Consider the following 27,763-nt stretch of genomic DNA (forward strand, 5'->3'; position numbering starts at 1 on the left):
GGATACTATTTAAAATGGAATAGACTCCTTAATCACTTTCTCTTCGCATTCATTTTTTTTGTATATAAGAATGCGACCAATATTTGTGTACTGACTTAATAGCCGGACACTTTGCTGTATTAAATTTTTATTTCTAGAAACTTTTTTGTGGACTCTTTAGGGTCTTCTATGTATATCATCATGTCATCTGCAAATAGTGATGATTTGAGATCTTTTTCTAATTTGGGCCCCTTTAATTTGTTTTTCTTGCTTGATTTCTGTAGCTAGGACTTCTAATACTGTATTGAATAAAAGTGGAGAGAGTGAACATCCTTGCTTTGTACCTGATCTCGGAGGGAATGTTTCAGTTTTTCACCATTAAGAATGATATTGGCAAAAAAAAAAAAAAAAGAATGATAATGACTATGGTCTTTTTTTTTTTTTTTTTGCTTTTTGGGTCCCACCCGGCAATGCACAGGAATTACCTCCTGGCTTTGCACTCAGGAGTTACTCCTGGCGGTGCTCAGGGGACCATATGGGATGCTGGGAATCGAACCTGGGTTGGCCGCGTGCAAGGCAAATACCCTACCTGCTGTGCTATTGCTCCAGCCCTGGCTATGGTCTTAATATAAATTGCAGTTGTTATCTTGAAGAAGGTTTCTTCCACCCTTATTTTGTTGAAGGTTTTTTTTTTTTGATCCAAAATAGATGTTGGATCTTGTCAAAGACTTTCTGTGTATCATTTGATACGGTCATGATTTTTATCTTTATTTTTATGAATGTGGTATGCTATGTTAATTGATTTGAGTATGTTGAACCATCCATGCATCCCTGGATGAATCCAACTTAATCAGGGTATATGAGTTTTTTTGATATGTTGTTGGATTCTGTTAAGCTAAGATTTTGTTAATGATTTTTGCATTGATATTCATCAGTGGATTGATCTGAAATTTTCTGGATGTGTCTGTCTGCTTGGGTATTAGTGTAATGTTAACTTCATAAAGGTGTTAGGAAGGATTCTATGTCTACATGAAAAGTAGGTTTGTTGGTATGTCTTTAAATTGGACATCAGCTTACTTTTATATTGTTGAGATTGCAAATCTCTAATGCTACAGATGGCATGTTTCCCTCATCCTTTCCCATTTTTATTGAGTGCTGTGATTTGTAATACTGTAACGAGAGTTACGTTTTGATGGCTACAGCACTGCCCCCCACAGAATTTCCCCTCCCGTGCACCACCCCCCAGCTACCCACAGATAATTTCAGTTCCATAGAAAAAATCTCCGGTTCTGATGACTTTGACCATTTGTTATTCCCTTACTGTGTTTCTTTATATCACACATATAAGAAGTATCTTTTAAAAAAGTCGTTGTGGGGATGCTTCTATATATCTACCCCAGGTCACAAAAACATTCACTCAAAAGAAAATATGCACACATTGTTCATTGCATCATTTAGTACAGTAGCTCAGATATGGAACCAGCCGAGGTGTCCAATTATAGATGAGTGGATTCTGAAGTTGTGGTATATGTACACAATGGAATACTACACAGCTTCGAGGAATGATGAAATCATGACGTTTGCTGCAACTTGGATGGAGCGGGAGGATTTAATGTGACATGAGTCAGGAGGCCAGACACAGGACAGTGGCACTTATATTTGGGGTGTGGAATGGCTGGGTGAGAGGGTGCAGTGTGGTGAGAGAGGGCTGGTCCCAGAGTATAGGGAGAGAAGGACAGAGAAGGAGAGAAGCCAGGGGCAAGCAGGGAGTCAGAAGGGGCTAACGGATTGTGGGAGAAGCTCTGTTGTCGCCATGTTGTTGTTGTTTCCTGAGTTCCTGCTGGCGATAAAAGGACGCAGACAAAATGCTGGAGTGAGATAGCGAGCTGTTTTCCAATCCTTTGGCCCCAGATGGCCATGATGTGGACGATCCTCATTCCTTCCACCAATCTAAGCTCACCAATGAAGATTTCAGAAAACTTCTCATGACCCCAGGGGCTGCACCTGCTTTTGCACCACCCTCTAAATCGAGTCACCGTGAGATGCCAAGGGAGTATAATGAGGATGAGGATCCAGCTGCACAGAGGAGAAAAAAGAAAAGTTATTATGCAAAACTTCACCAGCAGGAAATTGAGAGAGAGCGAGAACTTGGCAGAGAAATACTGGGACCGGGCCAAGGAACGAAGAGATGATGTGAACAAAGATTATGAGGAAACTGAGCTGATCAGCACCACAGCAAACTACAGGCCGTGGGCCCCACTGCTGAGGCAGACAAATCAGCTGCAGAGAAAAGACAGTTGATCCAGGAGTCCAAGTTCTTAGGTGGTGACATGGAACATACCCATTTGGTGAAAGGCTTGGATTTTGCTCTGCTTCAGAAGGTACGAGCTGAGATTGCCAGCAAGGAGAAAGAGGAGGAAGAACTGATGGAAAAGCCCCAGAAGGAAACCAAGAGAGATGAGGACCCTGAAAACAAAATTGAATTTAAAATTCATTTAGGTCGCAATGTTTACCGTTTGCTCTTCAATAGCAAAGCATACGAATGGAATGAGCTGTTCCTGCTGGGCCGCATGGCCTGTGTGGTGGACCTGGAAAATGAGTATGTGGACACGGACATCCCACCACTCTTATCCAAAGCAAGGCTGATTGCCCCACCATGGAGGCCCAGACCACACTGACAACAAGTGACATTGTCATCAGCAAGCTCACACAGATTCTTTCCTACTTGAGGCAGGGTACCCGTAACAAGAAGCTCAAGAAGAAAAAGGGAAGCTGGAAAAGAAGAAGCCTCCTGAGGCCGACATGAATGTATTTGAAGATATTGGGGATTATGTACCTTCTACAACCAAGACACCACGGGACAAGGAGCGGGAAAGATACCGAGAATGGGAGCATGATCATGAAAGGGACAGAGATCGGGACAGAGAGCGGGAGAGGGAATGGGAATGGGAACGAGAACAGGAGCGGGACTGTGAGAGAGATGAGGAAAAAAAGAAACACAGCTACTTCGAGAAGCCAAAAGTGGATGATGGGCCCATTGATGTTGACAAAGGACCTGCATCTGCCAAGGATTTGATCAAGTCCATCAATGAAAAATTTTCAGTGCTGGGAAGGCACTGAATCGCTGAAGAAGCCAGAGGACAAGAAGCAGCTTGGAGATTTGTTTGGGATGTCTAACAGTTATGCAGAGTGCTACCCAGCCACGATGGATGATATGGCCGTGGACAGTGATAAGGAGGTGGATTACAGCAAAATGGACCAGGGTAACAAGAAGGGCCCCTTAGGCCGCTGGGACTTTGATACCCAAGAGGAATGCAGTGAATATATGAACAACAAAGAGGCTTTGCCCAAAGCCGCATTCCAGTATGGCATCAAGATGTCTGAAGGGCAGAAAACCAGGCGCTTTAAGGAAACCATGACAAGGCAGAACTTGATCGCCAGTGGAAGAAGATTAGTGCAATCATTGAGAAGAGGAAGAAGATGGAAGCTGATGGGGTTGAGGTCAAAAGACCAAAATACTGATCTCCGTTAATGTACAGAAAGAGTCTCTCCAAGGATGTGTGTCCCGTTGCTCTTTCTTCAATTCCCAGAAAAGTCGCAAAAATTTTTTTTTTTGGTGAATGTTTATAAACTTTTACTGTGTAATCATTTGGTTCCATTAAAATTGGTTATCCTGGGGCCCAAGTGGCAGGGCATATGGTGTGTGTGTGTGGTGCACAGGGATCAGTCCCTGGCTTCACATTGCCTGTCTTTCCCCCAGTACTGGTTGTGGTCCTAGTGAACTCTGAACACCTCCAGAAGTAGCCCTCACTATAAATAAATAAATAATAACTAAACCTGAAAAAAAAAAAAGAAGGGGCTAACGGGACAGACAGGTGGGTGTGGGGAGGCAGGTGAGGGGCTGGGTCCATGGAGACACAGAAGTGTGGTGTAGCTATCCATGCTTACCTGGAGTCGGTGACAGTGGAGTCATGAGACCACATCACAGTGGCAAAGCTGAGAGTGGGCCTGTGAGGGTGTAGGCTTGAGGGCCTGGGGACACTGGGCGGGGCTATGTCTAAAACGCAACTTTGAATGACTTGGTAAATCACGGTGCTTTCTTTTCTTCTTTTTCTTTTTTTGCTTTTTGGGTCACACCCGGCAATGCACATGGGTCACTCCTGGCTTATGCACTCAGGAATTACTCCTGGCGGTGCGCAGGGGACCACATGGGATGCTGGGAATTGAACCCAGGTCAGCTGCGTGCAAGGCAAACGCCCTACCCGCTGTGCTATCACTCCGGCCCCCGTAATCTTGGTTTTATGTTAGAAAATGTTATATGGCGCTTAGATATCTGCATTAATAAGTGAAAGAAAAGATATAAATATATAAGAAATCACCTAGATATAGAGTACTCAGAATGAAAATTAATTTATTATTTGAAATAAATTATTTGAGAAGTATTTAAGGGGCCAGAGCAACAGTACCGTGGGCAGGGTGTTTGCCTTGCAGGAGGCTGACCTGGGTTCAATCCCAGCATCCCATATGGTCCCCTGAGCACCGCCAGGAGTGATTCCTGAGTACAGAGCCAGGAGTAACCCCTGAGCATCACTGGGTGTAACTCAGAAAGAAAAAAAAAAAGAAAGTATTTAAAAAGCATATTTACAGAAATAGCTTTTTAACCCTTATTGCTGACATACTCAGCGCCTGTAGATGAAGTAAGTCACAAAAAGAGTTAATGGGAAAAAGTAAGCTGAAAGCCTCAGAACTGCTCAGTATGAAGGCCGATTCTAACCACAAGGCGCTGAGCCTGGCCTGGTGTAACCCAAGGCCTGTCCTTAATATTTTATCGGGGTTGTAGCATTCTTCAGATAACGGCAGAACAGGCCCGGAGGTGGCCTTCTTCTGGGCGAGCAGGTTTGACAAAGGGCCTCTTTTGGAGTCACATTGGCATAGCTCGGAGCTTCTGAGAAATGGTTCGCCTCCCTGTTCCCGGTGCCCAGCAGGCCTCCAGGGCACAGACTGAGTCCTCCAGACACGTGTGTTGGGGTTGCACGTGTCTGCCCTGGGCTGCTGAGCCCGGTCTCAGCAGGGCGAGTGCGGGAGTGGAGGGAGGGCTCCTGCAGGCGGGGCCATTGCGTGCTTGGCCGTCGTCTGGTCAGCAGCTGTGCTCCCCTGTACATAGAGATCAGTTTGGGGAGGCTCGGGCTGAGTGTGTCGCTGGGGATCCAGTCTGGCAAGGGCACTTTGCATTTGCCTGTAGTTTTGGGGCCACATCCAGTGGTGCTCAGGACTTACTCCTGGTTCTGTGCTCAGGAATCACCTGCTGTGCTCAGGGGATGGAACCTGGGCCAGCTGCATGTAAGACAAGCCGTGAGGTTACACTATATTATTTCTTCAGCCCCAACTTTAAATCAAACTTTGTAGCATTAAAATTACTGAGATTCTACTTATTGCAAAATAAGTAAATAAAACAATAAAAGCTGGGTGCCCCTCTTCACTTGGTTTTCTGCCCTCAGTTTGACAGTACTGAATGAACTGATGGATGCCAGCCAGGCTTTCTGCTGGTTTGGATGTGCAGACATTGCACCTGTGGAACTGCAGCACTCCCTGGCTACCTGCTCGCTTCAGGTAGTATTTATTAGTTACATAATCACTTTGCTATGAGGCTTGCAGAGTGTGTGTGTTTGTGTGTGTGTGTGTGTGTGTGTGTGTGTGTGTGTGTGTGAGAGAGAGAGAGAGAGAGAGAGAGAGAGAGAGAGAGAGACAGAGAGAGACAGAGACAGAGAGACAGAGAGACAGATAGACAGGCAGGCAGGCAGGCAGGCAGGCAGGCAGGCAGACAGAGACAGGAGACAGAAGAGGAAGCAAGTGGAATGACAAGGGCAGGCAGTGCAAGATCTCGGGGCTCCCACAGGTCTCATGCATTCCTCAGGGTCTGGGGAAGCCTCTTGGGTTGCTGGTTTGTGTTTGCAGCCGTGAGTGATGGCTGCGGCTCCTGTCACAGTGACAGAGTCAGGCAAGCCCCAGCCCTGGCCAAGGCTGTGGCAGATGCAGGCAGAGCTGGGCCGGGCCTGTCTCTGTCACCCGGGCTGGGCGCCTTTGGCACAGAGGGTTGGTGGGTTCTGTGGGTTCCACAGAATAGGGAAATTCCTCTCCAGTAGGGATGGAAGAATCGAACCCAGGTCGGCCGTGTGCAAGGCAAATGCCCTACCGCTGTGCTATTGCTCCAGCCCATTAATATGACATCCTCTCTGCATGTTCTGGTTTGTTTTCTTTTGACTTGTTGGCCATACGTGACTGTGCTCAGGGCTTCCTCCTGGCTTTGTGTTCAGGGACCACCCCTGGGGTCCAGGGATCAAAGCCAGGTCTGGTGCCTGCGAGTGGAGTGCCTCGCCCTGGCCCATCCTCTGAATTCTTACTGAGGTCTCTCTTTTTTCTCATTATCAACATTTTCTAGTGAAACAGTAGAACCATTGCTGCTTATTGCATTACTGGTGGAGTACATGTGTTTGTAAGGGAAAAGCCAAACTTACATGAGTGTAGAGAAAAATTCAAATGTATCTTTGCCAGAATGCTTATAACAATATAGGGGAGGGGCGTGGTGAAATTTTGGGTGATTTTAGTTTGCTTCTCGCTTTTCTTGATGATTTTTCAATAGATTTTCATTTTTTTTCTTTTTACACGAATCCAGAAATCGGATTCTGGCGAAGGGCTCGCTCCCAGCAGCGTGTCGCTGGGCTCTCTGCAGGGGGCGCCGCGGGAGCGGGCGGTGTGGGTGCGGGGGTCTCACTCGTGTCCCCTGTGCACAGCCTGCTGTGGGATGGAGGAAGAAGAGGGCCACTGTGTGTCCCGGCTCCGGGAGCTCTACAGCAGCTGCGACACCACCGGCACCGGCTTTCTGGACCGGGACGAGCTGACCCAACTCTGCCTGAAGCTGCGTGTGGAGGCACAGCTGCCCCTGCTCCTGCAGACCCTGCTGGGAAGCGGCCGCGCCCGGGTGCGTGTTCTGGAGCGAGCGCGGGGGCGGGGCTGCCGGGACCCGGTGTCGCTCCGCCCGGCCGCGGCGCAGCATCCCTCTCCTCGGAGCCTGGGACCGTCTGTTTCCCTAGTGTGGTGACTTCCAGAGGCTTTCCTCTTCCCGAGCCTCGAGGAGTTCGTCGGGCAGTGGGGGTTGGCCCTGGGGTGGCCCGTGGCTCCCGCGGGCTCGAGCTGGATTCGTGGGCAGCACACGCCCCGACGCCCGAGAGACCAGAGCGGACCCCGAAGCTCTCCGGCCAGTGGCAGTTCTCTCAGCAGCCGGGTACGGCCGCCTGTGCTCCTGCTGCACGTGAGGAAGGTGGCCCGACCCAGGGCCCCTGTGGCCTCATCGCAGGACAGCGTGAGCAGGGCTGGGGGCACATGCTTGCCCGTGGAGGTAGTTCTTTGCAGACTGTAGCCCTGAGCCCCCCCAAGCACTGCCCGACTGTCCAGGGTGACCCTGGCATGAAGCCCCCAGCCCCGCTAGCCCTGGGGCCCTCCGCCTCCCCAGTACACAGGCTCTGAGTTCCTTTCTCTAGAAAACTCGGTCGCCTAGATGGGTGTGTGGAAACCAGACCACAGTTGCTCTCCTGATGGAAGCATCTAGAAGGCCTTCTGACTGTATTCCGACTTAGCTGTGCCTTGCTTTTGCCTCAGGGTTAGACACAGTCTAGTTCCCATTACCTTGCTGGCATCTGAAGGGACCTCCCCGCCCCCAGAATTCAATAAACCTATTTTAGTTTTGAATGAGATATAAAAAACAAACCGGCCTGTGGATTTTCCTGCGTAGGCTGGGGTGACCCAGTTGAAGGAGCACCAGCAAAGCCCCACCTGGACAGGGAGGTCAGCACTCTCCAGCCCCTTGTAGTTCTCCCAGGGCCTCTTCACATTCTCACAGATCTTGGGACCTTCGACTCTTATTATATTGTTGTCTTGGGACCACAGCCGGCGATGCTCAGGAGTTATTCCTGGCTGTGTACTCAGGGGTCACTCCTGGTGGTGCTCAGAACCATGTGGGTTCTGGGGATCGAGACTGGGCCGGCAGCGTGCACCCTTACCCACTGTACTAGAGCGGTGGTCCTGGAACCCTTGGCGCAAGCGGAGGAATGTGAAAGGACGAGGGTTCTCAAAGCTGGTGGGCTTTCTCGACCTTGGCTGGGGTTTCTTCTTTCCTTGTCAGTATTTGGGGCTGGAGATAGTGCGGTGGGGAAGGCACTTGCTTTGCATGCAGCTGACTTGGCTTCTGTCCCAGATCCCCCGCGGGGCCCCCGGTCCCAGTTACCTGGGTGCAGAGCCGGGAGTAAGCCCTAAGCACTGCCGTGTGTGCCCCCAAGCCAATCAAAACACAAGTCTTGTAATGATGTTGCACAGAATGACATCACTGAGTTGCCTGCTGTGCCGTGCCTTGGCAGGAAATGGCCTCAGCTCCATTCATCACCCTCTCTCCACCTCCGGCTGCTTTTTTAAAAAACTTTGATTGAAATTCAGGTGTGTTTGGGGTCTGAGAGAGTGCAGCGGGTAGCACATTTCCCTTGCACACAGCCTGCCAAGCTTTGGTCGCTGGCAGCCCATATGGTGCCCCTGAGTGTAGCCAGGAATGATCCCTGAGGGCAGAGGCAGGCACAGACCCTGAGCACGCTGGGTGTGGCCCAAAGACAAAGCAGAAGGTATGTGTTGGAGAGATAGTGTTCTGGCCCCTCTTGATACTGGGTTTGGGGTCCAAGGAGCAAAAGGCACCTTTGGAAAAGTCAGTGTTTGTCATTTAAGAAGTTTAAATGGATGATTTTATTTTCCAACTATGTTTGACAATTTGGAACATACTGCTTTGTAACCCAGGTTGAGAGTGCAGGCTGATGGAATACAGCTCTTCCTGTTACTGCCGCACCTACACCTGCACGGAGAGTGGCGAGGGGACGTGGGTGCTTGCAGCTGTACTGCGTTCCCCTGGCTTTCACTGCGGCCGCCGTGGTGGCAGTGCCCTGGAGATCGCGTCCTCTGCACTAGTGCTGGGCTTCGTCCTCAGCGTGAAGGCGGGGAGGGACCTGCCTGGCGCCCACGGGCTCCCGTGTCCATGTAAGGGTCTCAGACATCAGAGATCAGTGTTGGCACATCCGTGTAGAGAAAACCAGCTTGATCTGCTCGTGCCACGCGCACCCTGAAGGCCGGTCCCCCAGAGACTGTTCCTTCCTGGGGACCTGGGCCTTCTCCTGGCGCTGGGGAGAGGCAGGGGGGAGAGACGCCTGTCGGCAGTGAGGAACCTGCCCTCCCAGGGCGCTGCTCTCGGCAGAGAAGTTTCGGCGTCTGGGGGGGTGGCGCTCCTCCTCTGTCTGCTTCCCTCACAGCTGGAGTCCCCCAAAGCAAGTGTGTGGGGGGGGTGATGAAGACAGAGCCTCATTCCATGAGCGCACTTGAATGACACCTGGAGTTGTTCTCGCCCTCTCTAGCCCAAGAAGGGGTGCCACTGGCGGGTGCTCCCAGCACCCACATCTCTCTTCCCTCTCCTCCCAGTCCCTGCCCCCCCCCCTCCCCAGGAAGCAAGTCAGGCATTTGCTAGCACATGTAGGTGGTGTTTAGGGGAAGCTGGGCCAGTGCAAAGTCTCTAGATGGTCAGCCCCATTTCCTGTAGCAGAAACTAAGTAGTGGAGGAACTTTTAAAGGAAGTCACAGCAAACACAGGAGCGTGGATGGACCTTCCATGTGTGCACCTCGCCCCCAGGGCCCTTGGGTGCCTGGGTTGTGTGATGTTAGTGAGACGAAGTGTGAGGACTTGGTTGTGTGATTGCAGAAGGAGTAGCATCACACTCCATCTGGCGGCGAAGGTGAGGACATGCTCTCAGTGCTTCATGCTTTTCAAAGAAACAGTAACAAGGTCTAGTCTCAAGCCCCAAAGTTAACTCGGTCTAAAATTCCTGGGAGGAGGGGAGTTGGAGGGGAGCTTAGTGGACTAGACACGTCCTGGGGTTGATCCTGGCACCACATGGTCCCCTGAGCACTGCTGGGATTGACCTCTGAACACACGACTGAGGGAAGATGAAACAGACATTCCTGAAAATATCTTCGGGGCAGAGGCTCTGTAAGAAGTGACATAGCACGTCCTAACAGAGAACCAGAAAGGACCTTCACCTCAGACATGTGGTGCTCAGTCTGGAGCACGGCCCGCAGGGGGACACGGGAAGGCACTGGCCTTGCACACAGCTGACCTGGGTTTGGTCCCAGCTCCATAGATGGCCCCCTGAGTTCCATCAGGAGTGATCCCTAAGTGCAGAGCCAGGACTAAGCTCTGAGCACTGCCGGTGTGACTCGAAACCCCCCCCCCCCTCAAATGTGATTGTAAAAAAGAAAAATGAGGAGTGGTTGTGGGGCTGGAGTGATAGCACAGTGGGTAGGGCGTTTGCCTTGCATACAGCCGACCTGGGTTTGATTCCCAGCATCCCATATGGCCCCCTGAGCACTGCAAGGAGTAATTCCTGAGTGTAGAGCCAGGAGTGACCCATGTGCATTGCCGGGTGTGACCCAAAAAGAAAAAAATTAAAGAGTGGTTGTTACTCAGTGTTGGAGCACTTGCTTTGCACGTGTGAGTCCTGGCTTCAACCCTAGCAGTGCAAATATAAAATAGGAATAAAGTAAATGAAATGTTGAACAGTAGATCAGAAGAGAGCACTCACTAACTGGATTTCTCTAGAATGCTGCCTGATAACAGAAGGGCAGGAGAAGGGAGCTGTGAACAGAAGGCCATCGTGTGGCAGAAGTGGCGGTTAAACTCCAGGATGGCTTTGGGGTTCCCTGAGTCTGTAGAATTACAATAAAGAGGGATTCACCTGAAGGAAGCAGTGCTCAAACATGTTACGGAAGACCCCTAGAGGTGGGCACACAGCACCCCGTACTCTCCCCTCCTCTGGTGGAGCTGATGACGGCAGGAGAGTCTGATTTCTCATGAGCACGCGGCAGCTGCCCTCTCCGGCGTGACAGTCGACGCCTCGTGCCCCGGCAGACGGCTGCAGTGTGCTGGCAAGTGTCCCCAGCAGACCGCAGAGGTGGGCAGGACGCAGCTCACTGTGCCAGGGCAAAGCGGCCTGCGCAGGTGCGGTCAGTGTGGGTCCCTGCTTTGCTTGGCAGTGGCCGCGCGTCGGCTAGGAGGCAAGATCACGGTTGCACTCAGTTCCCGAACCTGCGTGTGGTGCTCACGTGCTCCCAGGAGAGGCCCCGGGTGCTTGCTGGCTCGGGGAGAGTGGTCGTGCAGTTCTCCCGGGCCCTCTGGGGCTGTGTGACGAGAGATGGCGCTGCTGGGCTGAGGCCTCCCCGTGCCCCTTCACTCCCTCTGCCGCCAGAGACCACGGTGCTGGTGAGAGCACCTTAACTTTTTTTTTTTTGCCTGTTTCTGAATTGTATAAAGTTGCTCATCAGTTTTACTTGGGGGATGTGTTTATGGTCATTTGCTTTTCTTGGTAAACTTTCCTGTTTGAGAGAAATCCTGAGGCTGGAATGATAGTACAATGGAGAGGGTGCTGCTGACCGGGTTCCTCCCAGCACCCTACATGGTCCCCTGAGCAGAGCCAGGAATGATTCTGAGACCACTAGGTGTCACCTAAACCAAAACCAAACCAAGGAAGAATCCCCGAGGAGGTTAGAGCATCGTCTCCGGGTGGAGGCCGTGCAGAGGCACTGGGATCGGGGTGCTGACTTCCCTTCCCTTCCCTTTCCTTCCTCAGGTCAACTTCGAGGAGTTCAAGGAAGGTTTTGTGGCAGTGCTGTCAGCAGATGCTGCTGCTGAGGCCTCGGAGGAAAACACGGGTTCTCAGGAGTCAGGTCAGTGGGCTTCTCCTCCCTTCCCCGCTCTGACTCTGTTCTCTCCTCGCACTCCCCCTGGCTGGCTGAGGCCCACTTTTCAAGCAGATATTTTTATTGAATCTCTGTGAGATAGACCTTGCAAAGCTGTTCATGATCGGGTTTCAGTCACACAGTGTTCCAACACCCGTCCCTCCGCCAGTCATCCGGCTTCCCTCCCGCCACCCCCCCAGCCCACCTCCCCGGCAGACGCCTTTTCTCTCTCTCCTCTGTCTCTGTCTCTCCCTCCCTCCCTTCCCCTCCTGGGCATTGTGGTCTGCAGTACAGGCACCGGGAGGTTACCAGGTGTGTTCCTTTACCCCCGCTCCACACTAGCTTCCTGCCCAGCGTGATCGTCTCTGACTGCTTTGCCACCAGGGTTTCAGGCGCATCTTGGTAGCAGGAGGGAAGTGACAGTGACCTTCCCACCTCTGCAGTGGCTCTGCCAGGCTATTGCACAATAAGTCACATTTGATACTACTCTTTTACTTACTTTTGAGGAGCACCCCCTGCAGTGCTCTGAGGGTACTCCTGGTTCCGTGCTCAGGGTGTTCTTGGCAGTGCGTGGGGATGCATGCAGTGTGGGGTCAAATCCCGGCCCCCGCGTGCAGACTGCGCACAGCCTGTTGAACCATGTTCAGGTCAGATGGGCTCGGGAGAGTTTAAACAGCAGTGAGTTCAGGTTGGACACCCCACCGTGAGCCTCCTTGGAATCCTGAGCCCCTCTCGGTTCGGTGTTGTGGGTGTCACAGCGGGTGCTGGAGCTTCTCCTCTGGGTGCGAGAGGCTGCGTGGCGGGGGCTGAGCGTGAGTCTGCTTGTGTCCTCCCAGCTGCGCCTGGCGCTGTCCCACCCAAGTATGTGAGAGGCTCCAAGCGGTACGGGCGCCGCAGCCACCCCGAGCCCTGCGACCCTGCGGCCGGAGCCCCGCCCCGGAGCCAGCTGCGCCGTGCCGCGTCCCTGGAAAGTGTGGAGGTGGGTCTGGCCTCTCGTCTCCCCGGCCTGCCTCACCTTTTCTTTTCACTGTGCTCGGGCATGGGTGCCAACCCCAGACGAGCTTAAAGTGGGGCGGGGCGAGGGGTGCTCCTGGAGTGGACCCCACAAGGCCGGCTCTCTCCCGCAGCCCCTCACCGTGGCATGGGGAGGGGGCGACGCTGGGCTCTCACGTCAAGTCGCGTGCACAGGTGCTTCAACCCCAGACTCTTTGGCTCTGTGGGGACGTTGCCCCGGGGCGTGGGCTTAGCAGGGCCCACGGGCGCCTTGTGTGGGAGTGAGTCACCACGGGGAGGTGAGTCCAGCTCTGCTCTCTGAGTGCCGGCCTGGCCTGGCCAAGCTCTCGGTCTCCTCTGGCCCTGGCCAGCCCAGAGACCCGCTTCCGCCCGCAGCTGAGGCGGGGGGGGCTCACACTGTCTCTGCTTCCAGAGCCTCAAGTCGGACGAGGAAGCCGAGAGCCCTAAGGAGCCTCCAGATGAGCTGTTTGAAGCACAAGGTGTGGCCCGTGTCCCCGCCCGGCCTAGAGAGCGGTGGGGCTGAGGGTCCAGGCCCCTCGCGGGGGGCGAGCGTGCGGGTGCCCCTGGGGCAGTCTTCCCCGTGTCTCTCCAGTTCTCAGGGCCCGCTGCCCGCGGACTCTCAATCCTGGGCCCTCGTCTAAGGGGCAGCTCGTGGTCCAGGTGCCTTCAGGGCCCCCCGGTGGGCCCTGGATCCCTCCGTGACATGCGACATTCCCGGGCCCGAGTGGAGTAAGAGCTGCTTCCAGACTGGGAGCCTCGTGCTGGCTCCAGAGGCCGCTGCCAGCGTGTTGCCGTGAGTCCAAGGCTGATAGCTCCGGGCAGTGTCCACTGCCTGCGTGGGACTGCGGGCCATGGACACGGGGCCATTCATGAGCTGGAGGAAGCATTCAGGCTCTGGGCAAGCCCTCAGGCCCGGGGGGAGTACTCACGCCCTGCAGGAGCACGAGCAGCTGAGCTGTCACAGTTGTGTTTCCCAGAACTTGACATCCCCGGCTTAGGTAGTGAAAAAAGCTTGCCGTGTCCAGGGGCCGCTGTGTCCAGGGTCTCTGTGTCCATGCTCACTGGGTCCAGGAGCCGCTGTGTCCATGGCCTCTATGTCCAGGGCCTGTGTCCATGCTCACTGGGTCCAGGGGCTGCTGTGTCCAGGGGCTGCTGTGTCCAGGGCTACTGTGTCCATGCTCACTGGGTCCAAGGGCCGCTGTGTGCTGTCTGCTTGGAAAACAGCTTTTGCCCAGTCCTGACAGAACTCTTCTATTTTTTATTTGTTTTTATTCTTTGGGTCATCCCAGCAATGCCCAGGGATAGCTCCTGGCGGTGGGTGCCCAGGACCATGTGGGGTGCCCGCTGTGCTGCCAACTGACTGGACGCGGTGCTGTCCACCTGCCTCCTCCTCAGAGGCGTCGGCCGCGGGAGCCAGAGGCTGGAACAGTGGGCAGGGCGCATGCCTTGTACATGGCCAACCCAGGTTCCATCCCTGGCCTCCCCGAGGGTCCCCAAGCCCGCCAGGAGTGACCCCTGAACACTCCTGGGTGTGGTCCTAAACAACAACAAATGTAAGCTTTAAAAAAACCCTGCTTTTTAAGGAGTTATCCTGCCCCCTCAGACACCGAGGCATGAAGAGCCTCACTGCGGGGATGGCTTTCACTGTTTTGCTTGGCAGTTTAAGAGAATTTGCCGGCATACTGAGAGCACTGGAACAGAGAGTGAGGGCTGGAGCACTTGCCTTGCACGTGGGTGACCTAGATTTGACCCCAGGCACCGCCAGGAGTGAGCCCTGAGTGTGGAGGGGGGCGGGACACGCAGGCCGCAGGTCTCACCTTTCTGACCCGCCTGCGCTCCCACTGCAGGCCAGCTGCCCGCCTGGGGCTCTGAGAAGCCCCGTGGTGCCACCTTGGACCCTGCCGGGAGCCATGTCTGGGGCCTCTGGGAGCAGCTGGGCGTTGGCCGCAGCGGGCACCTCACCGAGCAGGAGCTGGCCGTGGTGTGCCGGAGCATCGGGCTCCAGGCCCTGGAGGAGGAGGTGAGAGGGGGCCGTGTCCCCGCGCTGCCGGTGCTGGACACTGGGACAGAAAAGCCCTTCACCCGGGACGGGCTGCCGCCCTCTGCACGGCCACTGCCCTGTGACCAGTAGCTCTTCAGCGTGTGGGGTCGCCACGGTCTCCCCCCTTCCCGCATGGCCCTGTCTGAACCCCAGCCTGAATGCCCCCAGCCGCTCTCTTGAACCGGCCGCTCTGGGTCCTGGCGGGGGTGCGCAGGACGGCCTCCGAGCGTGCGCGGGGCTCTGTTCAGCAACTGCAGGGCCTGTTCAGCCAGCTGGACCAGGACGGGGATGGCAGGGTGAGCCTGGAGGAACTGCAGCTGGGCCTCAGCCATGGCAGACCCAGCGGGCCCTGGTCTCAAGCCCAGGTGAGAGTGTGTGGTGGGTGGGCAGTGGCCGCGAGGCGGGGCTCTGTGTCTGTGAGGAAGCCCCACCCCATCACGGGCACAAAGATCCTGATGGCCACTCGGGAGGTGGCTGTGGCACAGTCGGTCAGGCTCCAGGCATCCTGTGGCCGAGAGCTTGTACAGCAGATAGCGTGCTCGGTTGGGACACTGCCGACTTACACCGAGCACAGAGCCAGGAGTCCGCCCCAGCGTGACTGGGCGTGCTCCAGAACAGCCACAGGCTGGCCCACTGTCCTGCTGGCCCAGGGAGGGGAGGCTGTGCAGGGCCCACTCCCAGGGCCCTGGCGTCTCCTCTCTGAAGCCCCCCGGGGGTGCTTGTGAGGGTCCTGCCTGAGACAAGGACTCTGGGCAGTGTTGGCCTGCGCAGGCCAGGTGGAGCAGACTGGCTCTGGCCGCGGAACAGCGTTTCTTGTCTGGGGAGACAAGCAGTTTTGCTTTTTCAGCCCATTTGGAGTCTTTCCCTTCCCTTCTCTTCCTTCCCCTGCTCTCCCCTCCTCCGCTCTTCCTCTCTTCCCCCTCCATCCCTCTGTCTTCATCTCTCTGCCTCTGTCTCTCTGTCTCTGTCTCTATCTCTCTCGCTCCCCCTCATCCCCAGGGATATTCCTGGTTCTCTGGCCAGGAGTGCTGGGGGATCAAACTGGGCCCAGCTCTGTGCGGACAGGTGCCTTAACTCGGGCCCCTGCAGCCCCCATTGGACCCACTCCACTCCCCGGCGGCCCCCAAGGGCTCCCTGTTCAAATGTGGCCGCATGTCTCCTGTGAGTGACAGTGGGGCTGAGACTGATGCTCCCTGCCCGCAGGTGCTGGAGGAGGGCAGCTGCCACACTGCGACCACATCGTCCCTGGTGTCCCTGTGCTCGGGCCCCCGGCTCCTCTGCAGCCTCGACGACGGCTCGGGCTTCGCCTTTCCCGAGCAGCTCATCGCCCTGTGGGCGCAGGAGGGGATTCCGAATGGGGCCGAGGTCTTGCAGGTCTGGAGGTGATGGGGGTGGGCGAGCCCCGGGTACCCATGAGACCCTCCGGGAAGCTGTTGGGTTGGTTTTGTTTGGGAGGGCGGTGTTGGGGCCCAGCCCAGGTTGGCGCTTTGCACGTACACGCCCACCCGCCGTGCTGTCCCTCTGGCCCCAGCAGACCCTCCCCCCACGCTGTGTGAGTTGGAGCACTCCCTGGAGGCGGACTTGGCCGGCGGGGGCAGCCCCGGGTCTCCAGGGGCCTCGGGAAGCAGGTTCTGTGCCCTGAGCTCTGACGGGCCTGCTCCTTCCAGAGTCTTGACTTCAGCGTGGATGAGAAGGTGAACCTCTTGGAGCTGGCGTGGGCCCTGGAGAACGAGCTGGGGGCCATCAGCGGGGCCACTCAGCAGGCGGCTTTGGCGTGCTACCGCCAGGAGCTGAGCTTCCGCCAGTGAGTGCCTCGCACCCGTTCCTGCTCACAGCCTGTGGTGGGAGACTGGGGTGGGCCTCTGTGCCGAGGGCCCGTGAGCATCCCTGCAGAAGAGCTGGCGCCGTCCAGGGGCTGCCGTTCAGCTTTTCTGGCCACCCGAGTGTGCCTAGCCTTTCCCCGAGCACCCGGGGAGGAGATGAGAAGCCGGCCCCCTCCCAGCTCTCTCCAGCATAGAGGCGGGCCCAGAGGGTAGGGTTTGAACATCTCAGTCGCTGCGGAGTCTTCTGGGTGAAACTCCGTGTTGGCCTGAGGTGGTCCCAGAGCAGCCAGAAAGCCGGGAAGGGCAGCACGAGTGCCCAGGGACGCTGGGCCCCAAGCCTGTGTCTCATCAGGGTGCAGGCCTGGCCTGTGTTTCTGGGGAGCTGTGAGCTGCAGGGAAGGTGGCAGGAGGAAGCATCTTCACTGGGAAGACTGGGCGTCTCACACGGGCCCCGCGCTTGTGGAGAGCTGTGCAGATGATCCCCTGAGCCCGAGAAATGTTCCCCCGAGAAGGTGCTTTGCACAGACCAGGGCCTCGCTCACACACCCAGTTCCCCCAGGATGCCCCGGCCTCGCAGGCGACTGCAGCTCCTTGGCTAGGGAACCTTCCAGGTTCCAAGGCCTAGCAACTGGTTGAGGCTGGGCGCTGGGTTTCCTCAGCACGTGTATCTGTAAAATGGGCGCAGCCGGGATGGCAGTGTGGCTCTGCCTCTCCTGGGGCCTCCACGCTCCTGCACTGCCCAGGCCTGAGCTTGCTGCCTCCTGCGACAGGGGCCAGGCGGAGCAGATGGAGAAGGAGCGAGACAAAGCCCGGCAGGACCTGGAGAGAGCTGAGAAGAGGAACCTGGAGTTTGCCAGAGAGATGGATGACTGCCACTCGGCTCTGGAGCAGCTCACGGAGAAGAGGGTCAAGTAGGCGTCAGCCCGGGGCCGGCCTCTGCAGGCTGCGTGTGCGGGGCTGCTTGGGAGCGGGAAAGGGCTGGGCATGTGGTGGGCGCGGGGAGCCGCCCGCTGCTGTGGGGGGCCCTGCCCACCCCTCAGGTTGTCCCACAGACCGGGAGGAAGTCCCGTGCCTGTTTCCTTGTGCTTCCCGGCGGCGGCTAGAGAAGCTGCACTGCTCAGAGGACTGCTCAGAGGTCCCAGGCCTCGACACCCCCTTGGGACCCCTTGAGGGGAGCCCAGGGTTCTCATGGGGCGAGAGTTGTCTCCGCACTCTGAGGGGCTCCCGTCCAGGCGGTAGGAACTTCCACAGCCCACTCTCGAGGGGGTGCCTGCCAAGAGGGGCGAGGGCGCCACCACAATGGACAGTTCTGTGAAACTACCAATGACAGGGCTCTGTGCAGACAGCAACGCGCCCCTCCGGAGTGTTCGCCACCCCTCACCTTTGTCTCGGGGCTTCACACACTCTCCCACCCTGCTCAACACAGCACACACAGCACACACACACATAGCACATGCACACACACATACACAGAGCGCACACACACAACATGTATGCGCATACAGCAGTGCACACACAGCACACACACACACAGCACACAACACACAGCACACTCGGCACACACGGCGCACACACACGGCGCACACAACATGCATGCGCACACAGCAGTGCACACACAGCACACACATACACACAGCACATAACACACAGCACACACACACACACGCACGCATGCATGCACACACACACACACACACACACACACACACACACACACACACACACACACCTCCCGCCACAGTAGTCTCCCTTCTGTGGAGCAGTTCTGTGTCTCTGGGCATTTGTCTTTCCCTGACTGGCGTCCCGTGCTCCCACATGTAAGAGAGATCATCCGTCAGTACGCTCCTTCCCGATGACTTCACTTAGCACCGTGTTCCCCAGTTCTGTCCACATAGCACAGCAAATTGCATGTTTTCTTCTTTTCTTTGGGCTGAATTCTAGTCCAGTGTGTATGTGCCACTGTTTCTTTATCCTTTCATCTACTCTTGGGAATTTGACTTGTTTCCGGTTTGGCTGTCTGAATAGTGCTGCTGTGGACATGCTGCACTGTGTCTTGTCTGAGTAGAGTGCTGGCGCTCCTGGAGTAGATGCCACACTTGGGATTGAGTCGTATGGAAACTCGTCTCCGTTCCCTGAGACACACCTCCCAGTAGGGTGGAAGAGTCCGCATTCCCACCAGCCATGGATGAAGGTCCCTTTTCCCCACATCCACACCAGCACTGTCATTTTTGTTCTTTGTGAGCGTCTTACTCGTGTGAAGACATCTCTCATTGTTCTTTCAGTTTGCATTTCCCTGGTAAGAGTGATGTAGAGCATTTTTACATTCTTGCTGGCCATCTGTTGTCTTCTTTGGGGAAATTTTGTGCATCTCTTCTCCCCATTTTTTGATTGGGTTGTTTTTTGTTGTTATTGTTAAGATGTTTTTGTTGTTGTTGTTACTATTAAGTTTTGCTTTATGTAACTTGGAAATTAACCCTTCCTGACATTTAAGCTAGAGGTTATCTTCAGTGAGCCAGTGCCATTGATCAAGCATTTGGAAGCAAAACTAAACAAATGAAACTACATAAATTTAAGAAGCTTCTGTACAACAAAAGAAATGGCCAGAATAAAGACTCCCCACAGACTGGGAGAGAATATTTACCCATCATCAGTCTGACAGAGGATTGGTTTAGAAGATATACAAAGCACTGGTTGAGCTTCACAAACAAAACTCAGCCAAGCTGAGTTTTGGACTTTTGGTCTGTAGACTGAGACCTTCCTCCTGCGGGCCGCCCCGTGCCAGCCTTCCTCTGCTCTGGTGGCGTCAGGGCTCACATGGGAGTCCACACCCTGCCCCTGCTCAGAGCCGGGTCCCCTGAGAAAGGCCCAGAGTAGCAAGTTGAGGTGCAGGTTGGTCCCCAGAAGGACCTACATGTGCTTCTCTGTGGTCTGTAGGAGCGCTTCCGAGGTGACTCCTTGTGCGTCCAGGGCCCTCCGCGAGCGTGAGAATGTGTGTGATTGTATGAAAGAGAGTGTATGTGTAAGTGTATGATAGTGTGTGAAAGAGAGTAGTTCTGTCAGGGTATGAATGTGTGTGTGTGAGGGTGTTAAGAGTGTGTATGTGAGAGTGAGCGTGTAAGAGTGTTTGAGTGTGAGAGCATAGTGTGTGATTATGAATATGTGTGGGAATGAGTGTGAATGTGTGATAAGTGTGTGTGAGAGTGAGGGTGTTCCAGTGTGAGAGAGCGCATGTAAGAGTGTGTGAGAGTGAGTGTGAGAGTGTGAATGTGTGAGTGTGTGAGAGGATGGGTCGGTGTCTCTGTGGTTCTGGAGAGCCTGTGTGGGGATGAGCATACAGGCATGCGCCATAGAAGACTCACGCGGGATTTGGTACAGCCACGGGTTCAGGGAAGCTCAACCCTAAGTGTCCTTTCACTGGACTCCACAAAGCCTTTCCAGTGAAGTCTGAGGCCACCAGCTGCCGGGGTCTCGCTCTGAGGTGCGCCTGTGAGCCCGAGAGGCCTGTGTGTCAGGGGCCTTGCAGATACCCTGCCCTGGGGGTGGAGCATGTGAGGCACATACCCCAAAACCCGCTTAGCACAGCCAGGCCTGGGCCCTGACCCAGCACTGTTTAGTGCTTCAGTGAGCAGCTACTGTGTCAGTTTAGCTGATGCACTGAATGTCTGTGTGGGGGTTGGGAAATGTCATGCAGCTCTGGAGGGTTGGTTGTGTGTCCGAGACCCACTTCCAGGATGAAAGCACCATCAAAAACAGGAGCTGTCGGGATGGGAGATGCGAGCTCAAAGTACACTATAGACTGAACATGATGGCCGCTCACTACCTCTATTGCAGACCACAACACCCAAAAGGAGAGAGAGAGCAAAAGGGAATGCCAGAGGCGGGGGGTGGGGGGAGATACTGGGATCATTGGTGGTGGATAATGGGCACTGCCGGAGGGATGGGTACTCGATCATTTTATGATTTAAACACAAGCATGAAAGTTTGTAAGTGTAACTGTATGTCTCGGTGATTCATTTAAAAATTTTTAAAAAATTGCACTGTCATCCCGTTGCTCATCGATTTGTTCGAGCGGGCACCAGTAATGTCTCTCATTGAGAGACTTATTGTTACTGTTTTTGGCATATCCAATACGCACTGGTGCCTCTCGGGCTCGATACTCTCGGTAGTTTGCCGGGCTCTCCAAGAGGGGCAGATGAATCGAACTCGGGTGGACCGCGTGAAAGGCAAACGCCCAACCGTTGTGCTATGGCTCCAGCCCTTAAAAAATTTAAATAAAACAAACCAGAAATCTTAAGAGCTGGGGCTGGAGCGATAGCACAGCGGGAAGGGTGTTTGCCTTGCACGCGGCCGACCCGGGTTCAATCCCGGCATCCCATATGGCCCCCCTCCCCCCAGCACCGCCAGGACTAATTCCTGAGTGCAGAGCCAGCAGTAACCAACCCCTGTGCAACGCCGGGTGTGACCAAAAAAGCAAAAAAACAGGAGCTGAGGGGCCAGGCAAACTCCAGAGGCCCCGCTCAGTCCCTGACACCCGGAGCAAGCCTGAACAGACGGGCCGGTGGAGGGAAACAGCCGTTAGCTGCCGGGAGGCTCGCGCGGTTGCCAGGCTGATGTGCCCACTGCCCCCCGTGGCTCTCTACCCCGTGCTCTCTGTTCCTTGCTCAGCTGCTCGGAGCCTCTGGAGGAGACCGGGCAGGGAAGAGGCAGGATCCAGGGTCTGTGTCCGGCCAGCGCCGCCTCCCGGCAGCCGTGCACAGAGCAGCCGCGCTGGCGCCGAGGGGGGCTGCGGGCCGCTGGTCCGAGGGCCGTTTGCTGCCCCGGGAGGGGGCTGTGGTCCGTCCAGGGCGCCGCACGCGTGCCGGCTGCGCCGGGGACGGGCACACGAATGGGGGCGGCCCCGCCACGGGTCACGCGCTGGCCGCCGCCCAGGGGTCTCTGCAGGGCCGCGGAGGGCAGGGAGGGGCGTGGGCACCCGCGGTCAACGGCTCTGTCCTCGCAGGTGCCTCGAGCGGGACTTCCGGGAGCGGCTGGTCGCGCTGCGCGCGCGCGCGGAGGAGGAGCGCGAGCTGCAGTGGGAGCGCGCGCGCGCACACACGGCGGCGCTGCAGCGGGGCCTCGAGCAGGCGCGCGCCCGTGAGGCCGGCCTGCGGGACTCGCTGGGCCTGGCCCTGCAGGTAGGCGGCCCTCGGCCTGCCGCAGAGAGGATTCTGGCTTTGGGGGGCCTCAGCCCACACGAACCTCCCGGACACCCAGCCCCGCACCCACCCCTACACCCACACTCGCTTTTACACCCACCCCTTCACCCGCCCCCGCACCTACCCCCCCCCCCCCACGGATGTGTGTTCAGAAAGTGTGTGGGTGCGTGCTGCGCTTGGTGGCTAGGACCCACTTGCCCACCCTGGCCCACCGCTTCCGACAGTCGCATGAAGGGAGCAGGGCCCTGTATTCCACAGGTTCACTCTGCTCCCCCGCTACCTGTTCCCGCCCCCCCCCCCCCCAGCCTGGGTCACCTTCCCAGTCCTGGAGTAGCAGACACAGTGGTGGGAGCACAGTCAGCACAAAGAGCCCTTCCTGGGGAGCCCCTCCAGGTGCCCCCCACGCCCCCGCAGGGGAGTGCCAATGATGAAGGCCTCATTTCTCCTTTCCTTCGTCCATGTCCGTTTAGGTGGTCATCTTAAATTTGCTTCTTAATAATCGTTCTAGTCATGTGGATGGGCACAGTAAGGGATATATTAAGTGTAAAGGGCGGCTCTCCTGGGGCCATCTCACTATAGACCCCAGACCACAGTGCTCAGGCCAGGTCAGTCTTTCCTAACCCCACCAGGGTCCAGTTCCCTCTTTTTCAGTCATGACAGAGTTTGTTCATGACCATGCTCTTCACCCACTGTAAGTTCTACAGTGCTCGACCTGTCCTGTTTGATGCCAGGGTAGCTCACAGCTTGCCTGAGTCCATCCACATCCCTTCGTCGGGACCCTGTTTTGGGGCACTAGGAGCTAAGGGCAACTGAGGCCTACATCAGGCAAATATGACAGACGCCCAGGAGTCAGCTGACTCTCTGACAAGAGCACAGCCCCAACTGTCTTCCTGCGTCTGTACAGTGACCTGCGCAGGACAGAAGGGAGGGAGGGAGGGAGGAAAGCAGGGCTTCACTTACAAACACAAGGCCAGGTCACAGGTCTGACTAGGGGAAATGAGCGATTAACAGAGAGGGAAAGCAAGCACAAAGGAGGAGCTCAAGGTGAATGGGAATGCTCCAGGAGCACTGTGATGGGTGCTGCTCAGTAACCCTAAGCTCCCTGCTGCAGAGAAGAAAGCACCGACTAACATTACCCACCACACACCCACCCCCACCACACCCGTGGCCATCCTGGGTTGGTCTCTGTGAGCCCCCTCAGCCCATCTGGCCTTTCTGAGTGGCCCACTGGGCATTCGAACACCCTGTTTTGCCTCCCTCCCACCCTCCACTGCCCCAGCCCCTCCCTCAGCCAGACCTCTGGCTCAGGACAGCTGGAGAGGGGGGCCTCCTCTTGGACTCGGGGCGAGCACCATCGCTGTTTCCCTCATGTCCGTGAGCACTGGGGCAGGAGCAGCAGCAGCAAAGTGACCCTGTCTCTGTATTTGGGGCATTTCTGCGCCCTGGCAACTCTGAGCCCCGCCTGGAAGCTGCCCTGCCAGGCCAGACCGTGCCCGTTCCGCAGGAGAACAGCCGGCTGCAGAAGGACGTGGCAGAGCTTGCGGAGAAGCTCTCGGAGTCCCGGAGGTTGGTCCGGAGGCTGCAGGAAGACCTGGAGTCGATGCTGAAGGACAGGGTGAGCTCCCGCCGAGCCTCCAGCCCCTAAGCCTACGGGGCCGCCCAGGGGGGTCAGTGTCGGGGCCAGAGCCAGCACGGGGGCAAGGTGCTTGCCCGGCACATGGCTGGCCCTGGTTTCATCCCTGGTGCCACAAGGGTCCCCCAGGGCCCTCCAGGACTGACCTGTGGGCAGTGAGCCAAGAGGAAGCCCAGAGGGTGTGGCCCATCCTCCCCCCTCCCGAAGGGGGGGAGTGTCCCGAGACTGAGGCCACTGACCCTGCTTAAACCAGGGGTGGAGAAGGGGGAGCTTCTGTGACTGCAGTCCCTCCCTGTGGCAGGGTCGGGGCCACCCCCACAGACCTCCAGGTCACAGCGTGGTGCTCGGAGGCTCTGGACAGGGGGGCTGCAGTGGGGTGAGGGCGTGTGGGCGTGGCAGTGCCTCCCTCACTGGCCAGGGCCCCACCGACCAGGAGCCCTGGTGGCAGGAGCCGGCGGCCCCAGACTCCTGCCCGTGTCCCCTGCCTGCAGCTGGAGCCGCAGAGCCGGGAGCTGCTGGCCCAGGAGGAGCGCTTTGCCGAGATGCTGCAGGAGTACCAGCGCAAGTGCCGGGTAGGTGTGCTCCCGGGAGCCGCGTCCTCCCCTCGCGCCCATGGGAGTGTGGTCCCGCGGGCTCCCCTGGAGCTGATGCTGCGGCCTCTGCCCTTCCGACCTGTCAGGCCTGCCGGTGGGGGCAGGCGCAGAGCGGGCGCCAGGGGCTGCTGTGCACTCAGCACCCAGTGCCCCGTCCCCAGTAAAGCCGTGTCTCTGCTCCCGCTTCCTCGCCCTGGCCCTGCTAGTGGGTGCAGGTGAGTCGTGGGTGTGCTGTGCCCCCCCCCGCCCCCTGCCCCCTCCCCCGCCTCGCCGGGACCCTTCCCGCTTAGGACAGGGCTGGAGGTCCGGTGGGGCAGCCAGAGGCTCTCTCTTCTTCAGGCTATGCAGACTCGGCCCTGTCCCTGGCCGCCCTGCCGCGCGTTCCTCTGTGGAAATGTCTTCTCTGTCCCCAGCGTGACGTGTGATCCGCTACACTGCTCAGCTCTCGGCACTTCAGTCTTTGTTTTTAAAAAAGCAGATTACTTTACTTCTTAGTGTTCATCTCCATGTTCTACATTTGTCCTTCCCATATTTTGTACATTTTTGGTTGTTTCAAACAAACATCTAATACATTTTGAAAACTTCCTTGGGGCCAGGAGCGATTGGGCTTCCCTCGCATGTGGCTTGCTCAGCCAGGACCTGTTTGATCTGGGCCAGAGCCAGAAGCAAGCCCTGCGCTGCGGACACCCCCACATCCAGCCTTTAAAGATGTTAAGCTCAATCGAAAAGAATCTTTCACGTACATGAAGTTCCTCCGTCCACCCCCACCAGATCAGAGTAGGCAGAGGACAGATAGGCCCTCTCCTCTGAGTGACGAGGTGCTCACCTTTCACGCTTTCTGCTGTGACTTCATATGCAGAGCTCTGTGGGTGTGTGCGTGCGTGGGTGGGTGAGGGTGTGTGTGTGTGCACGAGTGGGGGGTGTGGGTGAGGGTGGGTGTGTGGGTGTGTGCTCCTGCGTGTGGGGGGATGGGTGTGTGTGGGGGGGGATGGGCAAGGGTGTGTGTGTTGGTGTATGTGTGCGTGTGGGTGTTTGTTGGGTGTATGGTTGTTTCTGAACCATCTGACGGGAAGTCAGTGTGGAGGTTGAGTGTGGAAGTTCAGTGGCTGCTTCAGCCTGTGTGCTCCTGGGGACACACCTGCTTCACCCGGGCTGCGGCAGGGCTGATGCTGAATGCTCAGGAGTCTCGCCCACTCCTGTCAGACCCTTGGTAGCTTGGAGTAGCCATGAGGGAGTTCCCGCCACGGAAATGGCGCAGCTACAGCTGTGGCCTTTGCTCCCGAGGACCCTCCTCTGCATCCTGTTGCTGAGAATGTTCTAGGCTGCGTGGCACTGGCTGCCCCCTCCCCCGATACGACTCTCTCACCTGAGGCTTGTATTCCGGCTTTGTCGTCCTCTCGTCTCCTGCACTGCTGTCAGTGGCCCGTCACACCCTTTTCTGGAACGTGTCACCTTTGTCTGGTCGCAGTCTGTCCGTACCTGCCACCAGATGGCATCATCTGGCAGGCTTGAGAGTGACAGAAATTCATTTTCACAGTTCTGGAGGCCGGAGGTCCCCAGTCAGGGAACCTGCAGCTGAGCCTCCGCCTTTTCCCCCTGTGGGGATGGTTGTAGGGGACAGGGTGGGGGGCGTGTGGCCGCCTGCCCAGAATCCTGCTCAGAGCCCTGACCTCCTCCGGCCGCCTCCCTCTCTGCCCTGAGCCCCGCCCCAGCCGGGAGGCACCCGCCCTCGGTCCTTCTCTGTCTCTTCTCTGGGGCTGTGGGGGGTTGGGTCAGAGTGGGCAGTGCTCAGGGCTTCCTCCCGGAGGGACTGCTGGCCGTGTGCCCGTTTGCGAGGCGGGTGCCCCTGCGGTGAGAGTTGCTCAGAGCTTTGGCCGCGCTGGCCTGGCTACAGCAGTGCCCTGAGGGCTTTGCACTCTGCCCCACAGGAGTTACAGGACCAGAACGACGAGCTGCAGACGGCCCTCGAGGGCCTGCAGGCAAGGCTGCCCCTGAGCCCCCCAGGTCGGCCGCGCACACAGGCGGATGTGCAGCTGCTCCCTGGACACTGCCCAGAAGGTAGGGTCGCAGCCCTGCAGCCCCCAGGCCTGTGCTCACCACAGCCGGGACCCAGGAGTTGGGAGGGTGATTCCAGGGACCCGAGGACAGGCGACCACCCGCTCCTGGAGACGCCACAGCGCTTAGTGTGGTGGTCGCAAGCCCAGCTGGACAGTCTCACAGAGTCACTCTGGCACACGGACTGGGTTCCAGAGCCGCTGGCACAAGCGTCCCTCAGGCAGGAGGGGTCACTCGTGGGAAATTGAGGAACTGGGCTGGCCAGGGGAGGCAGGCAGCGGGGGTGGAGCAGGGCCCGACACGGCCGTGCACAGGGACCCTGGGTGGGCGGCGCTCTAGTGCACACCCTTGGGTGGGCACGGGCGCCCTCTGAGCCCAGCAGGCGCTGCTCTGGGGGCGGGGGGGGCGGGGCCCCCCCCGGGGGCCCTGGGAGCATCAGCCCGTGGCGCAGCTGGCCGCAGAAGACTCCCCAGCCTTAGCCCAGGGACGCCCTCTGGCGTTTGATGTGTTCTCTGGGCCACACCTGGCGGTGCTGAGGGCCAGGCCCAACTGTGCACTGAGGGTGCATTCCTGGTGGGGTTCGGGGACCACGTGTGCTTCAGGGTTCCATTTCGTGTTGGCCACATGCCAGCCAGGGCCTCCCTGCTGTCCCGTCTCAAGCCCCAGCTGTCCACTGAAAGCAGAGCACCGTACCAGAGTGCTCACGTAGGCTCCTTCCATTGGGCTTGGGGGCACTTGAGGGGAACAGCCCCCCTGTCCCAGGGACTCTGCTCACACAGTGCCTGCCAACGTCGGCTGGGAGGGAAGGTGAGCGTCTGGGTCCGTGGCTGCGGGGAAGGCTGTCCATCCGCACCAGGAGTGGACACCAGGAAGGTGCTGAGGGCAGGAGCTGAGGCCCAGCCGGCACCCCATGGCGTGGGCAGAGCCAAGCTCATGCCAGCTTCTACGGTGCCTCCCCGCCAGGCCTTGGTGTCCCAGCCTCCCCTCCCCGGTCACAGCGGTGCGGGGGTCTTCCCGTGCTGCACTCGGGCCTGCATGGGCTACCAGGGTCTCATTTCCGGGCCCTTCCCGACAGCCCGTGGCCGGCTTTATCCATGTAGAAGGAGGTGTGGTGGGTCCTCCCTGAGAAGGAGGGGCCACGTCTGCCCCGTCGCCCGGCCTCTGCACCTGCCTCCGTGTTTCCAGTTCTGTGCACTTGCCGCCAGCGGGGACGGCTTTGGGGGCCGGAGCATGTCAGGGATCCCTGCTCTGGCGGACTCCAGAGATCCCAGCGTTGAGGGCTGCCAGAGACTGGGGTGTGGACGTGGAGCGGTGCGCTAGGAGGGGTGGGTGGCCTGGTGTGAGTGACCTCTCCTCTGCAGCCTTGCCCCTGTGGGTGGGCGAGAGCGTGCCGGCGAGCCTTGGGACGGAGCTCATGCTGGAGCAGGTGAAGGAGCGTTACCAGGACCTCAAGACCCAGCTGGAGACGCAGGTCAGGGGAGTGGGGGCTCCTGACAGGGAGGGCGGCGCTCTGGGCCTCCCCGGGCTGGGGCCTCCTTCTCGAGTCGCCCCCGTCCTTGGGGAGGGTTCCCGTCTCTCTTTCTGCCTCTCGCCCCGGGTCTGTGCTCTGAGGT

At 57.3% G+C, this 27,763-nt stretch overlaps 1 protein-coding gene and 1 pseudogene across 6 annotated transcripts in view; both read left to right on the forward strand.

Moving 5' to 3' along the window:
- NINL (ninein like) overlaps positions 1-27,763 on the forward strand; it is an 87,989-nt gene that overhangs the window by 40,043 nt on the left and 20,183 nt on the right. For 3 of the 6 annotated variants that reach the window (XR_008629204.1, XM_055131393.1, XM_055131392.1), the window contains 15 exons: positions 5,478-5,589; positions 6,771-6,958; positions 11,688-11,784; positions 12,633-12,775; positions 13,223-13,289; positions 14,658-14,830; positions 15,100-15,216; positions 16,055-16,225; positions 16,519-16,655; positions 17,445-17,585; positions 21,674-21,848; positions 23,374-23,484; positions 23,994-24,074; positions 26,024-26,153; positions 27,512-27,621. Coding sequence is in view for 5 of the 6 variants with exons in the window: in XM_055131393.1 (XP_054987368.1) it covers positions 5,532-5,589; positions 6,771-6,958; positions 11,688-11,784; positions 12,633-12,775; positions 13,223-13,289; positions 14,658-14,830; positions 15,100-15,216; positions 16,055-16,225; positions 16,519-16,655; positions 17,445-17,585; positions 21,674-21,848; positions 23,374-23,484; positions 23,994-24,074; positions 26,024-26,153; positions 27,512-27,621 (1,899 nt within the window). In the remaining variant the exon portion in view is untranslated. The remainder of the gene's footprint in view (positions 1-5,477; positions 5,590-6,770; positions 6,959-11,687; positions 11,785-12,632; positions 12,776-13,222; positions 13,290-14,657; positions 14,831-15,099; positions 15,217-16,054; positions 16,226-16,518; positions 16,656-17,444; positions 17,586-21,673; positions 21,849-23,373; positions 23,485-23,993; positions 24,075-26,023; positions 26,154-27,511; positions 27,622-27,763) is intronic. The other 3 variants (XM_055131394.1, XM_055131395.1, XM_055131396.1) reach the window with 2 other exon arrangements.
- Positions 1,845-3,550, forward strand: LOC101552329 (protein Red-like; annotated as a pseudogene).

Source organism: Sorex araneus, chromosome 3 (genome assembly GCF_027595985.1).
Source record: "Sorex araneus isolate mSorAra2 chromosome 3, mSorAra2.pri, whole genome shotgun sequence".
Taxonomy (NCBI): Eukaryota; Metazoa; Chordata; class Mammalia; order Eulipotyphla; family Soricidae; genus Sorex; species Sorex araneus.